General features: G+C 39.0%; 3 protein-coding genes across 4 annotated transcripts; 2 read left to right on the plus strand and 1 right to left on the minus strand.

The window, feature by feature from the left end:
* Window positions 1-616: 616 nt before the first annotated feature.
* LOC125591651 (glutathione S-transferase T3-like) lies at window positions 617-9,008 on the minus strand. Its single transcript, XM_048766226.1, has 2 exons — window positions 1,072-9,008; window positions 617-987 (listed from the first exon to the last, which is right to left on the minus strand). Exon 1 carries the CDS (start codon window positions 5,572-5,574, stop codon window positions 4,684-4,686), a length of 891 nt encoding a protein of 296 aa, XP_048622183.1. The 5' UTR covers window positions 5,575-9,008; the 3' UTR covers window positions 617-987; window positions 1,072-4,683.
* Window positions 9,009-9,518: 510 nt separating this feature from the next.
* Window positions 9,519-12,682, plus strand: LOC106410311 (trihelix transcription factor GTL1-like). Of its 2 annotated transcripts, none has more exons than XM_013850806.3 (3): window positions 9,519-10,068; window positions 10,441-11,869; window positions 11,953-12,682. In XM_013850806.3, exons 1-3 carry the CDS (start codon window positions 9,794-9,796, stop codon window positions 12,190-12,192), a joined length of 1,944 nt encoding a protein of 647 aa, XP_013706260.2. In that variant the 5' UTR covers window positions 9,519-9,793; the 3' UTR covers window positions 12,193-12,682. The 2 variants fall into 2 exon arrangements, with proteins under 2 accessions (XP_013706260.2, XP_013706261.2); XM_013850807.3 differs by having other exon boundaries at window positions 11,957-12,682.
* A 2,316-nt stretch (window positions 12,683-14,998) lies between these two features.
* Window positions 14,999-16,478, plus strand: LOC106408236. The gene is made up of 3 exons (XM_013849046.2): window positions 14,999-15,017; window positions 15,388-15,436; window positions 15,539-16,478. The coding sequence occupies exons 1-3, from the start codon at window positions 14,999-15,001 to the stop codon at window positions 16,476-16,478; spliced, it is 1,008 nt and encodes a 335-aa protein (XP_013704500.2).
* The last annotated feature ends 371 nt before the right edge of the window (window positions 16,479-16,849 follow it).

The following is a 16,849-nucleotide window of genomic DNA, read 5'->3' on the forward strand; positions in this document are numbered from 1 at the left end:
TAGATGAGATTGGAAAGGTGGATGCAAAACATGATGACTTGTGAATGATGTTCATGATCTGCGACAGAGTGTGATGAAGCGCTTTGAGTTTCAAGAAACAAGGCTTGAGAAGATGGAAGAAGAAGCTATGAGAAATTGAGAACTGAGATGAATGAAGAGATGATTGAAAGCTATGATAGGATATGTTTTTTTGGAAAGGGGTCTGCTAACTGAAATGATCACATTCTCTTATGTGTTTAGACTTATGAAAGACTCTTATGTGTTTAGTGTCGAAAATGGTCATGTTCTTTATGTGGATTTGTGATGCTAAGTTTAGAACATGAGTTTGACTTGTTATGATCGAAAATTATGCTTGATTTTGCATTTTTATGCTTAAAAGTTTTAAAGAATACAGTGTTTGTTTTTCCTGTTCTTCATGCCTTTCTCATCGGATTTTTTTTTGCTGGAGAACTTGTAAGTTCAAGTAACTCAGAATCGTGAAAGTATGTTGATAATCATGATCACAACGATTATCTTCTTGCAAGAAAGCTAAGAACACTAAATGACGTTGCTGGCTTGTTTTGGTAAATATTTTTTTTTAACTTATATTTTAGCTGCATCATTAGAAATAGAGTAGTAGAAGATAAAAACACAGAATTTTAAGAGCAGGTTTTACCAAAACAAAAGCCACGGAGTACAGACCCTACTTAGAGTTTTAAAGAATAACAAAAGCCACACAAGTACAACCACTTAGTGTTTTAAACGACAACAAAAGCCACATCAAGTGTTAACTAGTCTTGAGCTTGAGAAGATTGAGTAGGTTGTGTAAGTCTGATCTCTTCGTGGACTCGATCTCATACTCAAATCGACCAAGAGTATCCTCAGCTTCATCCATCTTATCTCGTTTTCCAGATTTCATATCTTCCACGTACTCTCTCATAACCTCCTAAGTCTTTCTTCTCTGTTTCAACCATGGTGTCAGAACTTTCCTTTTCACCTCTTTCATCTCTGTAAAAAAAAAAAATTCAAACTCAAATCCAGACGTAAACAATAACGAAATCTAGGTTAAACAAGCTTAAAAATTCTCCATACCTAAAAACAACAGCCCCTTCAACATTCCTCACTGTCTCTCTCTCCTCCACATCTTCCTTGTTCCTCACGGTCTCTCTCCCCTCTGCATCTTCGTCGTTCCTCACTGTCTCTCTCTCCTCTGCATCTTCGTCGTTCCTCACTGTCTCTCTCTCCTCAGCATTCTCTTCTCTCGTTTCTCTCTCTCTTTTTCTGTCATCTTCTTCGTAAGTGTCGTGAAGCAGAGACACGAGCCCTAATTTCAATTAGATCGCCAATCTGTTTTTTTTTTTTAAACTCGTTTTTAATTGTCGGGTCGGGTCTGGGTTTTTTTTAATTGGGCAATCGCTGTTTTCTAAACGCGTTTTTAATTTATCTAATTGCAATTTCGAAATTGATTAGAAAAGGAGATTAAAAAGGTTTGGGGGGAGACTTAAAGAGAAAGTATATGATCTGGCGGGTTTATGAAGAGCTTATGAAGTTTGGGGGGAATAAATAGGGTCAGTGTATCTAGGGGGGGAATAGGCAGGCAACCCTTACTTTTTTATTACTCCTATCAGGCGACACGGACGGCTGTGTTGCAGACAAAACCCAAATACTAATGAGCCTCTCAGACTAACAGTTGGACGGTGTGTAAAGATCATTGTGGCTTGTTGATAGGTAAGATCCAAGACCTTAATTGTTATCTGCCCTAGAATGCTAATGCCCAAATTTGATTTTTTTTTCCTTTTCTCACTGTTTTTTATTCCTTTTTCACATTTTTGTACATCTGAGATTTACAAGAACTCAACTTTTCCTGTTAAGAAAAAGAGTACATTGTGTACAACATTTTAGCTTAGCACACCATAAAACTTCGTATCTGTTAAGAAAAAGAGTGCATTGTTTCTGTTTTCATGATACTCTTCTGTTTCTTTTCAAAAAAAAAAAAAAAAAAATGATACTCTTCTGTGAAAAAATAGTCATTTTATTTCTCCCTATCTACTATATTGTCAATCTTGATAGCCACATAATATTTGTGGGTTTACTTTGTTTTATGCCGTTTTAAAAGAGATATATATATATCCACTAGCAGAGTGGTCCCTTGGTTGGATAGATTTTTAGGATGTGGCCTGTGTGTAGTAAAACTGCGGGTTTAATCAGGGTGTGAGTTGACTTGTCCTGAACTCTCTGACACACTGGCTAGTGAGCCCAGGTTTGCTACTTGTTTGTCGTAAACCCTGAAATTGACATTATGATGAGAGTGCAGTTGCATCATTGTGTCTATTTAAGGGGTCAAATAGTTAATGCAGTGATCACAAAGTTAGTATTTTTTATAGACTTGGTTTAAGTAAAAAAAAAGTTTTATTTTGGCTTCTTGACTTTGTCAAAGCATCCACGATGATGGCACCCATTGTGGAATCTTTAGAAATTTAAAAATAATTTTTTTTTTGTTAAATAGGTAAGGATCCAAACCAAATAAGTGTTTACAATGGTGAGTCTTAATAAGAAGTCCTTAGAATAAAATTATTTTTTTTTAAAAAAAGTGAATTACCAAATGTTTCAATAATATAGCATGAATAAATTAAAAATCACAATAATTAAAAATAAAGATACAACAATTATTAATATTCATCACCAAATTTGTTCCAGGCATTTTGAATTAAGTCATGTTTCAATTGGACATGCATATTCCTATCACGAAGATCATTCCGATTGGGAAACATATTATTCAGATTTGTAGGTCTCTCTGTTTCCACCTGTGAAGTTCTAGTGCTGTCTCCTTCTTCAAATTCAGATATATCGATACGAGTGTATCCGTCCCGTTCATTTTCGACTATCATATTGTGTAGGATGATACATGCTATCATAATCTTTCCTATATTTTCCTTATCCAAAGTTTCTCACAATCGCAAATCGAGCTTGTAATACTCCAAAAGCCCGTTCTACATCTTTTCGGGTAGTTTCTTGAAATTTAGCAAATAACTGTTCCTGAGGACTTTTAGGGAGGGTGATAGATTGGATAAATGTTGACCATTTTGGATATATACCGTCTGTGAGGTAGTACGCCAACTTATACATGTGTCCGTTGACCATGTGCTTTACCCTCGGAGCTTTACCTTGTAAAATGTCATCAAAAACATGAGAGCGATCGAGGACATTAATATCGTTTAAGGTACCTGGAGGACCGAAGAAAGCGTGCCATATCCAAAGATCGTGTGAAGCTACAGCCTCTAAGACAATTGTCGGTTTTCCTGATCCACGTGAGTACTGTCCTTTCCAAGCAGTTGGGCAATTTTTCCACTCCCAATGCATACAGTCAATGCTCCCGACCATCCCAGGAAACCCTCGTGTCTCTCCAATATCGAGTAGTCGTTGAAGATCTTCCGGTGTGGGTCGTCGTAGATACTCCTCTCCAAATATATGTATTATTCCGTCAGTGAAATTATGTAAACATGAAAGTGCGGTGGTCTCACCAAGTCGGAGATATTCGTCAACAGCGTCAGCCGCAGTACCATAAGCAAGCAGACGAATTCTGCCGTGCATTTTTGAAGTGTAGAAAGACCGAGCCTCCCGGTTGCATCTCTTCGTTGCTGAAAGAATGAAAAGCACTCTGATAGGCTATGAACAAGACGCAAGAATAATTCCTTATTCATGCGGAAACGGCGTCTAAATTGATCAGACGAGAATGTCGCAGCTTCGCTGAAGTAGTCATTCCATAAGCGCGCGTGTCCTCCTTCACGGTGTCGTTCTCTATAAGTACGTCTCCTTTGCGGGATGGTTTGATCCTCCACAATCTCGTTAAATATATCTTTTGTGTATTCCTCCAAAATTTCTTCCAGTCTTTCCTCCACTTCATCAGATGAAGATGACGACATATCTAAAAACATTCAATAAGTTAATCTAAAATCAACAACAACTGCTATTTTTTAAAAAACATTTGAATTATGAAAATTTAATACACTTCTAAAAATGTAATAATTTTAGACAATATAGCAACTTTATAAAAGCTACATCTATTCTTAAAACACATGAATAAAAATCAAGTTTGTTCACTAGATAAGGATAAACAAATGCCAAACCTATTTATGTATATGTCAAGTTTGAGTATATGTTAAGAGGTTATGAAACCTATTTATGTATTTCTCATTATAAAGAGAAGCAACATCTGTTATCAAACTGGCTAATAAAATGTTAAACGGACAAAATTATAAAGAGAAGTAAGTAAATAGAACTTGAAATGTTACCAAAAGATAAACTGATCAAGTCGAATATTACAGAAGATGTTTCCAGAAGCAAGTCGAATATTACAGAAGCAAGGTCTTTCCTCCAAATATTACAAGAAGTAGGTGGGCAAATATTACAGAAGATGTTTGATGATGAGGGAGAGTAGGAGAACGAGATACATAGCAACAACAAAGAGACTACTACTTTATACTACAGAAACTAGATAAAAGAAGGGCCCGTGACTTCAAACAACTTCACAACCCGTGACCATCTTCACAACCCGTGACTACGCTGGACCTGACTACTGCTGAACCTGAAAAGAAAGACAAGAGTTTTTAGTGTTGAAGTGGAAAGAAACACATGTGAAATACCAACAAGATGTAACTACTCAGAACCAAGGACATGTAATTACTCACAATCAAAGACATAACCTCATAACATCTCAGCCATGAGTTTTAGTTGAAGAGATGTTTCCATCTCAGTGAGTGGCTCTTTTTTGCCAAGAAGACGTTCAAGGACCTTCTGTTTAGACAGCTTTTCTTTGATTTCCATGATTGCGTGTATCTTTGCCAAAGACTCTTCTTTACCACTCTTCTTCTTCTTAGATGCAGCTTTAGCAGTCTTGACCCCAATAGGTATGCCCTCTGCTTCATCTCCTCCATCAGCCTCCACGTCTCCTTTGCGCTTTTCCTTTCCACATTCTTTAGGCCCATAGGTGGAGCACCATTTCTGGTCATGCCTCAGCTCCCTCCAGCAGTGATCCATGATGAACTTGTAGTCGTTAGTTTTGAAGAAAATGTCTATGGCGGCTTTCATCACATCATCATCATTTTGGCCACTCCTCTGCTCCCTCAGAGCGGCGTCATAGCATCCAGCAAACTTGGATACGTCAGCGTTGATCCTACCCCAACGCTTCTTGCAGGAACAAACCTCTCTCGGAATTGTCCCAGCCAATTGCGGACTTGCGTTGTAGTAGTCGACAATGCGCTTCCAGAATGCACCAGCCCTCTGGTCATTACTTACGACAACATCCTTACTAGTGTTAAGCCAAGCACCAATAAGGATTTTATCCTCCTTCGGACACCATTTCCTCCTCTCCTTAGGGTTGCCACCAGACTCGACAACAGGCTCGACAACTGACTCATTAGGACCTTGGCTACCCAACCAAAAAGGTTCGGGTAAATCAAGGTCCACTGTAGTCTGAGATTGACTAAACAAGAGGTTTGTATAACTAGTTTTAGGATCCATGGTTTTGAGAATGTTCTGTGTCGCTCTAATAGCAACACATAGCCTCAAGTGGGCGACCTTTAACCTAAGATACATTTCAACCGAGCAGTTAGGAAGGTGGAAAGCAAAGTACTTGCATTCAACACCAATCAAATCAGACTAATAACACCTCTAAAACATTTAAAACAATCAAATCCTTGGCGGTAGGAAGGTAAAAAGCAAACTAGCATTTAAAAAAGCTAACTATAACTAGAATTTAACCAATCAAACTAGAACTAGCATTTAACCAAGCTAATATTTTTAAAAAGTTAATTACATTCACAATTGCTCCGACAGAGTACTACTATTTTTAAAGTTATATTTATTATTAGACTAACAAAATACACTAGGATAAAACAGAGAGACGTAGCTGTAGTACCTTAATTATACAGACACGGAAGGGGCTATGGTTTAATTCAATAGTTTTTCAAAATTGAATAAAGAAGAACAACAATTTCAAATATTGAAACTTACCAGACTGAAACATCACCGCCAAACCAACCAAGAGTAGTGTAGCGACCATTACACAGACGCGCAACGCAAAGCCATTTCTAAGCACTGCATTCTTCTTAGATAACTAACACACCACCTTTTGTAGCTTCATCAGCTTCTGGTCACACTCAAATGCTTGCTCCTTCACCAGCCTAAGCTGTGTCTGAACGTCTCTGAGCTCCTCCGTAACAGCTACATCCCACCACTTCCAGATGTGGCAGTCCCCATCGTTTACATTCTCGCACGTTAGATACAAGCGCCCTGGATCTTTACGCGTGTAAGATGTTCCAACTACTGCATCAGAACCACAGTAGCATGTCGAAGGCATTCCATCATCAGTTTCGTCTCCATACACTTGATGCAAGATCCTACTGTCATCTTCATCCTTGTACAGTTCACATTCTGCTTCAAGAAGGGACGTCAAGTCAAGCGACTCTGCTGAAGAAGAAGGCTGTGTATACGAATAATCTTGTCCCATTATGTCTCTGTAAACATGAAAGAAATCATGTAAGATTAAGCGAGGAAGATAAAGTGAGGAAGAAATCAAAGATCATTAGGGTAAGAACTGATTTAAGAAAACAAGACAAATTGTTTGAAACGAAAATCGTTTTCAAACTCAAACTACAAACCGATCTAAAACCCCCTTCTTTGAAACCCTAATTTCAAACGACCTTAAACCCCAAATCGATTGAAAACCCCCATCTTTGAAACCCTAATTTCAAACGTTTTTGTCCACAAATCGATTGAAAACACAAATCAGAACCCTAATTTCAGAGGAAAACAACATGTAACCTAATCTAAATCGAAAAAAACAGCAAAAGAAAGCTTCAATTTACCTTCGTCAAAATCGATTGGAAATCGCTTTTATCGCTTTTTCTCGACAGCTTTCTTTTTTTTTCTCTCCTTCGTCGAAAATGAATTTTTTTTTCCGTCTACACCAAAGACGAATGAATCTTCCGCCAATACCCACCTGCCACGTCGCCCAAGGTTCAGCTCCCTCGACCCCTTACTTACGGGTTGATCCTTAGATAATTATGCTGAAATATAGTTTTTATATTACCATTAACTTTGGTAATGACCCTTAGGAATCGCTAAGGGCTTCCGTTGCGGTTGGTCTTATGGACCTTTAGGTGTGTATGGGCTGCCACTCAAACGTTAGAAGAAATGTTTTTTGCAGGATTCTGGATTAAGTGGGTGTGGATGTCTCATTTTTAACTAGTTTCTGAGTCGTCAACATTGATGTTGACTTGTTTTATTGGGACATTGTATGACACAAGTTGGGAAAGTAATGAGTTTGACAAGTTGCGTCCTAACGAGATCAGATTTGGAGTTAGTTTCTATTGGTAGAGACTAGAGAGCGAGACGTTCTTTTGGAAATACCAAATTACTAGTTGGTTTTAAGATTAAAGATATAAAATATGATTAGTTTAAAGATCAAACGCAAGGAGATGAAGGAGACGGTTAGTTAGTTTAGAGAGATTCAGAAATCACAGAACTCATTCCGCGAGCATGTTGTTACCACCTCTTTTGATTGTGTATTATTGTCTTTCGTTTTAATTTTGAGTTTTTAAATTAAAAGAATACTAATAATTACGTAGAGTTAAAAAAGAACACATCACATGTAATAAGTAATAATGTAATGGAGTAAGTGCTAAGAGGGGTTAAGGAGAGGGCATGTGAAAGTGGGAAAGGAGAAGAGAATACAGCTGTATACGCCGCTCTCTCTCTCTCTCTCTCTCTCTCTCTCTCTCTCTCTCTCTCTCTTTTTCTTTCCCCATCAAGAAAGTTCTCCACTTCCACCGCCCACCTTCTCTCTTCATACCTTCTTCTTCTTCTTCATCTCTCTTTTTATTATTTATTTATTATCTGCTATATTATTATTATTATTTTATTTTTTTTGTAACTGGCTATATTATGTATCTTCTCAATTATGTATTACCCAATTGTTCTCCTTAACATTCACGAACTTTTCCTGTAAAGTATTTTCCTTTTTTAGATAGCTTAAGAACCTGCGGTGTATATGTGCACAGCGTCATTTGGTGATGAAAATGAAATGTTGTAACAAACAGTTATAAGTTGAGGCTATTTATTAGGAGTGTATAATGTCGACAGTGGCAGTGTCTGCATCGACGTTTCAGTTTGCAGCTAAATTTAGATATTATTTATTCCTTTACTCATTAAAACTTCATCCTTCCTATATTTCTTCACCGCAACTTTAGTGTCTCAAATGTACTTGTCTCCAGTATTTTAATAATATTATATTTTAGAGGTTTGATTTGCATTACATTTGATTTAAATAAATTTTAAAATATTGTATCATAAAATTTGTCAAACTATTGGTTCTGTCAGTTTTTTAGATTTACTCAAATCAAATAAATCTAAAATTATATATATATATATATATATATATATATATATCCCAAAGAAATAATATATACACTGCATATTTACTAATTATTTGATCAGTTGCAATAGATTGGAGTTGGTAACACAGTCATGCATTATATAATTTATTTAAATTATAATAAAATATATTCATTGGAAGGTTAAAATTAACTATTACTTGGTCAGTCTTTTTGTTACATCACTATTTTGTCTGATTTTTTATTACATCACTATTGTTTGGTCTGTTTCTATAACTTTATTACACAACAAAAATCAAAATTATAAAGGAGAGAGAGACTGTTGAACTGGAGAGGAAATGGAGTGGGGGAAAGATGTCAAGGCTGGTCCAGCTCAAATCGGGCAAAACTATACGATTCCAACTTTGTCCTTCCCCTCCCAAAAATCTGATTGTCACATACCCTACCAATTAGACAATGCCACGTGGGAACTTTAGACATGGTGGTGGGAGAGGACAACATGGGATGCACATGATTTTATATTATGCAGTTTTAACCTAAAATAAAATGAAAAACAGATCACTCGGAATGAGATGTTCGCGGATCCAAATTTAACTTTTAAAGCCTTCCTTCTGTAACAATAATAATACATATAAAATTATAAAATTTGATGAAATAAAATAGAGAAAAAAACAAAAATAACACTAAATCAAGTTTATGTTCCCAAACTAGCACTCAAGGTCAAAAGTCACAAAAATAGCACTTAATGTTTTATCAAAAGTCACAAACTTAGGGTTTAGAGTTAAAGGGTGGGGTTTAGGATTTAGGGTTTAGGGTTTAGGGTTTAGAGTTTAGGGTTTAGGGTTTAGATTTTAGGGTTTAGAGTTTAGGGTTTAGGGTTTAGGGTTTAGAGTTTAGGGTTTAGAGTTTTGGGTTTAGAGTTGAGAAATGAGGTTTTGGGGATAAGATTTCAAATTTTGAAAAAATAAAAAAAATTAAAATTTTCAAAGGATAAATTTAGAAATGTGTTATTTTGGTCATTTTAGTTTTTGAGTGCTATTTTTGTGATATAAACATAGAAATGTGCTATTTTGGAGATTTGTCCGATAAAATATGTGGACCCTTTTTCAAAATTAAAAAGAAAAGAAAAGAAAAAGAGGGTGAAGAAAAGTGGGTTTAACAATTATTTGCTGCAAAGTTAGAAGAGGCTCTCAGCTTTATTAACTTCTCTTTGCTTTCATTCTCTCTATCTTTCATCATCATCCTCGTAATCCTCATCTCTCCTTTCTAACACCTAGTTGCACTAAAAAAAAGGCTGCTTCTTTCTCTTCCTCCATCGTCAATGGTTTTATGAAGAACCCGTAAGCTTAAAGAAAGAGAAAGAGAGTGGGTAGATAGAATACAAGAGTGGTGGGTTCAAAGCAAGATTGGTGAATCTAGAGATGGAGCAAGGAGGTGGTGGTGGTGGTAATGAAGTGGTGGAGGAAGCTTCACCGATCAGCTCAAGACCTCCGGCGAATATGGAAGAGCTTATGAGATTCTCAGCAGCGGCAGATGACGGTGGAGGATTTGGAGGAGGAGGAGGAAGCTCGTCTTCTTCATCGGGAAATAGATGGCCAAGAGAAGAAACACTTGCACTTCTTAGGATCCGATCTGAAATGGACTCTACTTTCCGTGACGCCACTCTCAAAGCTCCTCTTTGGGAACACGTTTCCAGGTTTCTCTCTCTCTCTCTCTCTCTCTCTCATCCATTACAATCCTTGAATTCTCAAATTTTCATCAATGGTGTTTCTTGAGATAACTAGAGATCCATTTGCATGTGTTTCCAAGGCTTTTTTTTTAATTCTGTTATTAAATATTAATATATTCGGGATCAAGCATCTTCACCATCCCCGAGAACATTAAATAACTATTTGTTTACACAGAAGTGTCTCATGAATTTCTGGGACGCTTTCGATTTTGTAAATCGCAAGATTTTTCCTTTTTTCTATAATAATTCCGATCGAACAATACCCATGAATAATCATAATTAAAAAAAAAAAAACAGACAGAAACTGAGTTTTGATGTTTGAATGACACACACTGACAGGAAGCTGTTGGAGCTTGGTTACAAACGCAATGCTAAGAAATGCAAAGAGAAGTTTGAAAACGTTCAGAAATATCACAAACGCACCAAAGAAACGCGCGGTGGTCGCCACGAAGGTAAAACATACAAGTTCTTCTCTCAGCTCGAAGCTCTCAACACTAGTACTACTCCTGCTCCTCCCTCTTCTCTCGACGTCACTCCTCTCTCCGTCGCCAATCCAGTTCAGCAGCCTTCTTCTTCTTCTTCTCAATTCCCCGTTTTCTCTCTAACCCAAACGCCACCACCGTCCCAACCGCTTCCACCGCACACAGTCTCCTTTACTCCCAATCCATTGCCTCCTCCTCCTCCTCCTTCAGTAGATCCCCCATTTCCCGGAGGTACCTTCTCTTCTCACAGCTCATCGACGGCTTCAGGAATGGGGTCTGATGATGACGACGACATGGACGTGGATCAGGCGGGTCCCAGTAGCCACAAACGCAAACGTGAAAACCGAGGCACTGGAGGCGGCAAGATGATGGAACTATTCGAAGGTTTGGTGAGACAAGTGATGCAGAAACAAGCGGCGATGCAACGGAGCTTTCTCGAGGCGCTTGAGAAGAGAGAACAAGAACGTCTTGCTCGAGAAGAAGCTTGGAAACGCCAAGAGATGTCTCGGTTAGCTCGAGAGCACGAGATCATGGCTCAAGAACGAGCGGCTTCTGCTTCCCGTGACGCTGCAATCATCTCATTGATCCAGAAAATTACTGGCCATACCATTCAGTTACCTCATTCTTTATCATCACAACCGTCTCCGCCGCCTCCTGCCGCTAAACGTCCTTCATCACAAGCTGTCGAACCACCTCTTTCACAACCAATAATGGCGATTCCACAACAGCAAGTTCTTCCTCCGCCTCCTCCGCATCAACCACAACAACAACAACAACAAGAGATGATTATGAGCTCGGATCAATCGTTACCGTCATCATCGAGATGGCCAAAGGAGGAGATTCTTGCTCTTATAAACCTGAGGAGCGGAATGGAACCAAGGTACCAAGATAATGTCCCTAAAGGACTTTTATGGGAAGAGATATCAACTTCAATGAAGAGAATGGGATACAACAGAAACGCAAAGAGATGCAAAGAGAAATGGGAAAACATAAACAAATACTACAAAAAAGTTAAAGAAAGCAACAAGAAACGTCCTCAAGATGCTAAGACATGTCCTTATTATCACCGCCTTGATCTTCTTTACAGCAGCAAAGTACTCGGTAGTGGTGCCGGTTCTAGCACTTCTTCTCTACCTCAAGACCAAATATCAACAATACAAAAGCAGAGTCCGGTCTCTGCAATGAAGCCGTCACAAGAAGGGGATGTTTACGTCCATCAAACTCACGGCTCAGCTTCAAGTGAGGAAGAAGAACCAAGAGAGGAAACTCCACAAGGAGCGGAGAAGGTACAAACTTGGCTTATCATTTTCAAAATGTGAATTGGTTTTGTTTCTTAACAACTAAAAATCTTGATTTGTTGAAATTGAAGCCAGAAGACCTTGTGATGAGAGAGCTGATGCAACAAAAACAACAACAAGAAGAAGATTCAATGATAGGTGAGTATGAAAAGATTGAGGCGTCTCACAACTATAACATGGAAGAAGAAGAGATGGATGAAGAACTAGACGACGATGAGAAATCCGCGGCTTATGAGATTGCATTTCAGAGCCCTGCAAACAGAGGAGGTAATGGCCACTCTGAGCCACCTTTCTTGACAATGGTTCAGTAAATCAGAATCACTGTTCTTCAAATTATACCCTTGTACCAAGAAAATGTACTTATGTGTGCATAGCTTCTAAACAACACCAAAAACCTCAAAACACACACACACCTCTGACACAAGAAACTGAAAATCAAGGTCTCATCAATCTTGATTTTCCAGTGAATACAATTCTTTCTTTCACATTATTTCCCTTGTTCCTTTTCTTTCTCAGTCTCTTGTTTGTTTCTCTGTTCATTGTTTTCTTCTTCAGCACCCCCCCCCCCCCCCCCCCCCCCACCCACCACCCACATAAACAAAAACTCTAGCTAAAGGTCTTTTAGTTTATTTGGAGTTGTAATTCATCAGCAAGTCTCATACTTTTTCTCTTCTTAAAACATTTGTTGATTGGTTAATTGGGGAATAAAAGAGTCTTTTATTCCTTGAGGAAGACTCAAGAAAAGAAACATACTGTAAATCTTTATTTCTTTATGAGGTTTTCAAGAACTTTACTTAAGTATTTCTGTTCCGAACTACTACTACTATACGAGAAAGATTGGCTTATTCATCATATTCACTTTGCTTCTGTTCATTTTTTTACTGAGAAGAGACTCGTGTTTTATGTTTTATCCTTTTTTGCGGCGCCCACAAAGACACAATCCGATAAGCCATTATTCTTTTTTTTTGTAACACCAAACTTATATTAAAGCTCAAAGAGCAAAAGCATCAAAGTTTACAACTGAACCAGAAGATCTCGGAAACACGCTCGACGGTAGAATGAAGTTAGAAAATAGTACAAAACAACTAAAGATAGAACCATCGAGGGGCGAGTCATGCTCAGCGAAATGAAGAAACCCAAAAGAAAACTCCACTTTTGTTCCCATGGCGATTGTTCGAAAGAACAATTGATAGTCGAAAACGACGTTGATACACCTATAAGCAGTTGGAATGTTGAGTGGCAAGAACTTTAGGTGAGAAGCTCTAGAACCGTAGGCAACATTGACAGTCCGAAGTCCTACCTCCAAAGAGGCGCTAAGGATGAAGTTTGATGACATAGATGTTGATATAAGTGGTTCCAAACCTCGGAATTCGACACTACCGTGTCGAGCCGAATAAACCGAAAGAGACCTAAGCATACAGTCATTACACTCGTCTAACCCCAACATGTGTGAGCAAATAGCGGATAAGAGGTATAGTAGACTCTGTGAAGAACCGTCGATGTTTGAGACGGCGTAATGTGATGGACTCGCAGCAGTGATGTAATTAGTAATTCTGGCGAGTCCACACTCTTGCACAATAGTTCCAGCGACGAGGAGATTGGGAAAGCTACTCCGGCTTTGTGAAGAACCGTCGATGCTTGAGACGGCATAGTGTGATAGAGACGCAGCGGTGACATAGTCATGAGCAATTCTGGCGAAACAACACTCTTGCACAATAGGTCCGGCGGTCACTTGGAGACAGAGATTTAACCAATGTAGCTTAGCTCCATAGAAACCTTGGTGAGATGGGGCTGCCGCGATGTCGGGTGTATAGTAGAGACGACGCAGAGGTGAGACGATTCTCTTGACTATTATCCATAAAGGGGCATAAACTGAGATCCAACTGAGAAAAAGAACTCCGATATTACCGTATCGGGATCCATAGCTCTCGTCCAAACCTGAGCTAGGCCGCAAGTCCATAACAACACAATGAAAGCTCACATCAAGAGATCTGTTGGGATCAAGCTCAGAAACGGCGGCGGAGCTGCATAGACTGGTCGGTGAGGGTGCGGTAGTGAGACAGTGAAGCTCCGCTTCTGGTCTTTCGTCTGAATAAGACGCAAAGTGTTGCGGTGGAAGGTCATCTCGTTCGGGTTTGACACGAACCGGGTGAGAAATGCTGAACCAAGGAAGCGGATGGTTAGTGGCAGTGGATAGTCTTGTAGATCCGGTGAGCTTGCACTCAGATTGAGCAGATCCCGTGGTGGTGATGGGAGGAGCAGCATTGACGGAACGAACCATCTCCATCGTGACTGGTGAAGACTGGTGAGTCTTTCTTGTGAAGCTGGCAGCGGGGCTTGAAACCTGGAAACGGCGAGCGGCGGTGTCTGAAGTAATCAGCGAGTTCAGCCACAGGAGGAAGAGCCATGCCGAGAAAAGCTCTATCAAACTGTAGCTCCGTCGAGACACCATGGAGTCACGCCAAGCAGGACGGAACAGAGACAACAGAAGAAAAAGACATAACATGAGATTGACGAAAATAGAGCTGAGATGTGACAAGAGGTCCCGACGCCGGCGAGCACGAGCTCCTCCGACGCCGGAGAGGAGTGGGAACCGAGTAACCTCGATAATCGTGCCTGGGAGAAAGCGGCTAGGGCGAACTCGTCAGAAAACTTTGACCGATAAGCCATTATTCATTTGTGCCACGATCAGTTAAATAGAGCCACTCAAAGTTTTGTTCGTTTGTTTCAACTTTCTTGTTTTTTAAAATTTATTTTCCTTATAATCAAAAGCATGTGCAGCTTTTGTACTTACAACGACAAGACTCGTCCCACTCTCATTGTTCATCTCCTGTCTTGTTTTTTGCTTTTTAATACCTTCAAAAACTGTTTTAGAATATATTACATTTACTGCAAAACTACTACTCGTCTGTAAAAGAAAAAACACAAATCACAGAAAAAATATATAAGCTGGTTATTTGAACGGAGAGAATATACAAATATGGAGTGAGACAGCATGATCAAACAAGAAAAGATTTAATAAAAAATGGAAGAACAGAGAAAAGATTCTGTATCTTTTTTTTTTTTTTTTTTTTTTTTTTTTTAAGATTCTGTATCTTTTTGATAGGGAGAGTAATAATGGAGGAAATGGGTACAGGTAAGAAAGAGTATCTACCACTTTCATTGCCAACTTGCTTTCACCTCTTTGTGTCTAACACAGCTGCCCCAACGTGCAATCATTATATATAAATGTATGTATTATGTATGTATGTATCTAATTATACATATATAACAATGTAATGCTAGTGTATAAAATACCCAACGAGCCTGTCCTACCCATGTGCTTTGTTGTTTTATTAATTAATTAGACTTCATATCTTATTTTTTAATTACGTATGTTTAGGGTAATACGAAAACAACTCAACATGTGATCAACAATGTCACATGCTGATCCCACTACCATAAACTCAAAAGTTTAAGATCTGTTTTTAGGTCATGCACTCACATGTAGTTTTCTTTTTGATTAGGCTTTGCTTCTCTTTTCTTGCCTACAAACCATAACGATCTCCTTGTTCTGTAACTTTCTCTTCAGATGAAAAATCTAATTATATCTCCAACCTGTCGTCATCGGTAACTTAAGGGGTACTGAGTTGAGCATTAAAAAAAGAGAGTTTTCAGATGTCAAAAGAAAAAGAGTTCCCGCTCATCAACCAAACCGAAGGCTTCCTTCTGGCTCGCAAACAAGTTGCTCAAGCTCAAAGATGTAGTCTTCCCGCTCATCAAGCTTCGACTGGAGAATGGTACGTCGGCACGGTTCTGGTTTGATAATTGGTCGCCTTTTGAAAGCATTGCTACCTATCTCAACTTGACTGGCTCAAGACTTGGCATCCCACTATCTGCAACGGTAGCTTCTCTCTCTAGGAACGGTAACTGGCGTCTCCCACCTGCAAGATCAGAGCAACAAACCCAACTTCAGATTCACTTGACGACTGTCAATTTAACTTCAGATAAAGACTACTTCGAATGGGAAATTGATAGTAGGGTCACCACCACCTTCTCAACTGGTGATGTCTATACCTATCTTAGAGGAACAGTGAATGAGGTTGACTGGGCTACTGTGGTTTGGAACTCTTATGGGATCTCTCGTCACAACTTCCACACATGGCTAATGATTTTGGATAGGTGCCCGACGAGAGACCGCTTGCTCCGTTGGGGAATCTCAGTTTCACATCTCTGCTTGCTGTGTAACAATGCTTCTGAGAGCCGTGATCACATCTATTTCGACTGTAACTTCTCCTTCGACTTATGGGCAATAAGCGCGAGGAGATGTGGGCTCACTCCAAACCGTTCCTGGTCAGACACCATCACGCAACTGAAAAGCCTCCCAATGGACCGTTCATCGAGACCTCATAGACTTCTAGTCCTCCTAGCTTGGCAATCTACGATTTATTGGGTCTGGAATGAGAGAAACGCACGGTTGCACTCTAACACCTATCGCTCCATCGACTCTCTCTTCAAAACTATTGATCTTCAGATTAGAAACAGAACTCAGAGTTTCCGGGTGACTAACCCAAGACTGTCTTCCCAACTACTACAGTCCTGGATCCGACTTGCATGATTTAAATCAGGTCCCGATCTTCCCTCTGAAATCTCCGCCTCACCCCAACTCTTTCTGCGTCTTTTGGAAGAAGAAGACAAACTGTCGTTCGGTTTACTCCAACTTTGATTTTGGTAATACGGGCCATATATCAGTTCCAAACTATGAGTTTTTTAGTGGGTTTGTATTTTTAACTTAAGTCCAACGGGCTTGTAAACGTTTTTATTTTTCTTTGCAGTTAATTTGAAAGCCAATTTTCAAAAAAAAAAAAAAAAAAGAGTTTCCAAGATTACGAGTTATAGTATCGTCGACGTAAAGAATACTAAAATAACAACTTAAACATACTCTTTGGTAATGAAAAATATAAAAATATCATTAATATACAATTCATG

Source organism: Brassica napus, chromosome C8, assembly GCF_020379485.1.
Source record: "Brassica napus cultivar Da-Ae chromosome C8, Da-Ae, whole genome shotgun sequence".
Taxonomy (NCBI): Eukaryota; Viridiplantae; Streptophyta; class Magnoliopsida; order Brassicales; family Brassicaceae; genus Brassica; species Brassica napus.

Coding starts and splice junctions, on each gene's coding strand:
- LOC106408236 (XM_013849046.2), top strand. Junction 15,437..15,538: donor CATAACGATCTCCTTGTTCT/GTAACTTTCTCT, acceptor GAGAGTTTTCAG/ATGTCAAAAGAAAAAGAGTT.
- LOC125591651 (XM_048766226.1), bottom strand. CDS start 5,574: ATGTATCTTAGGTTAAAGGTCGCCCACTTGAGGCTATGTGTTGCTATT.
- LOC106410311 (XM_013850806.3), top strand. CDS start 9,794: ATGGAGCAAGGAGGTGGTGGTGGTGGTAATGAAGTGGTGGAGGAAGCT. Junction 10,069..10,440: donor CTTTGGGAACACGTTTCCAG/GTTTCTCTCTCT, acceptor ACACACTGACAG/GAAGCTGTTGGAGCTTGGTT. Junction 11,870..11,952: donor CTCCACAAGGAGCGGAGAAG/GTACAAACTTGG, acceptor TTGAAATTGAAG/CCAGAAGACCTTGTGATGAG.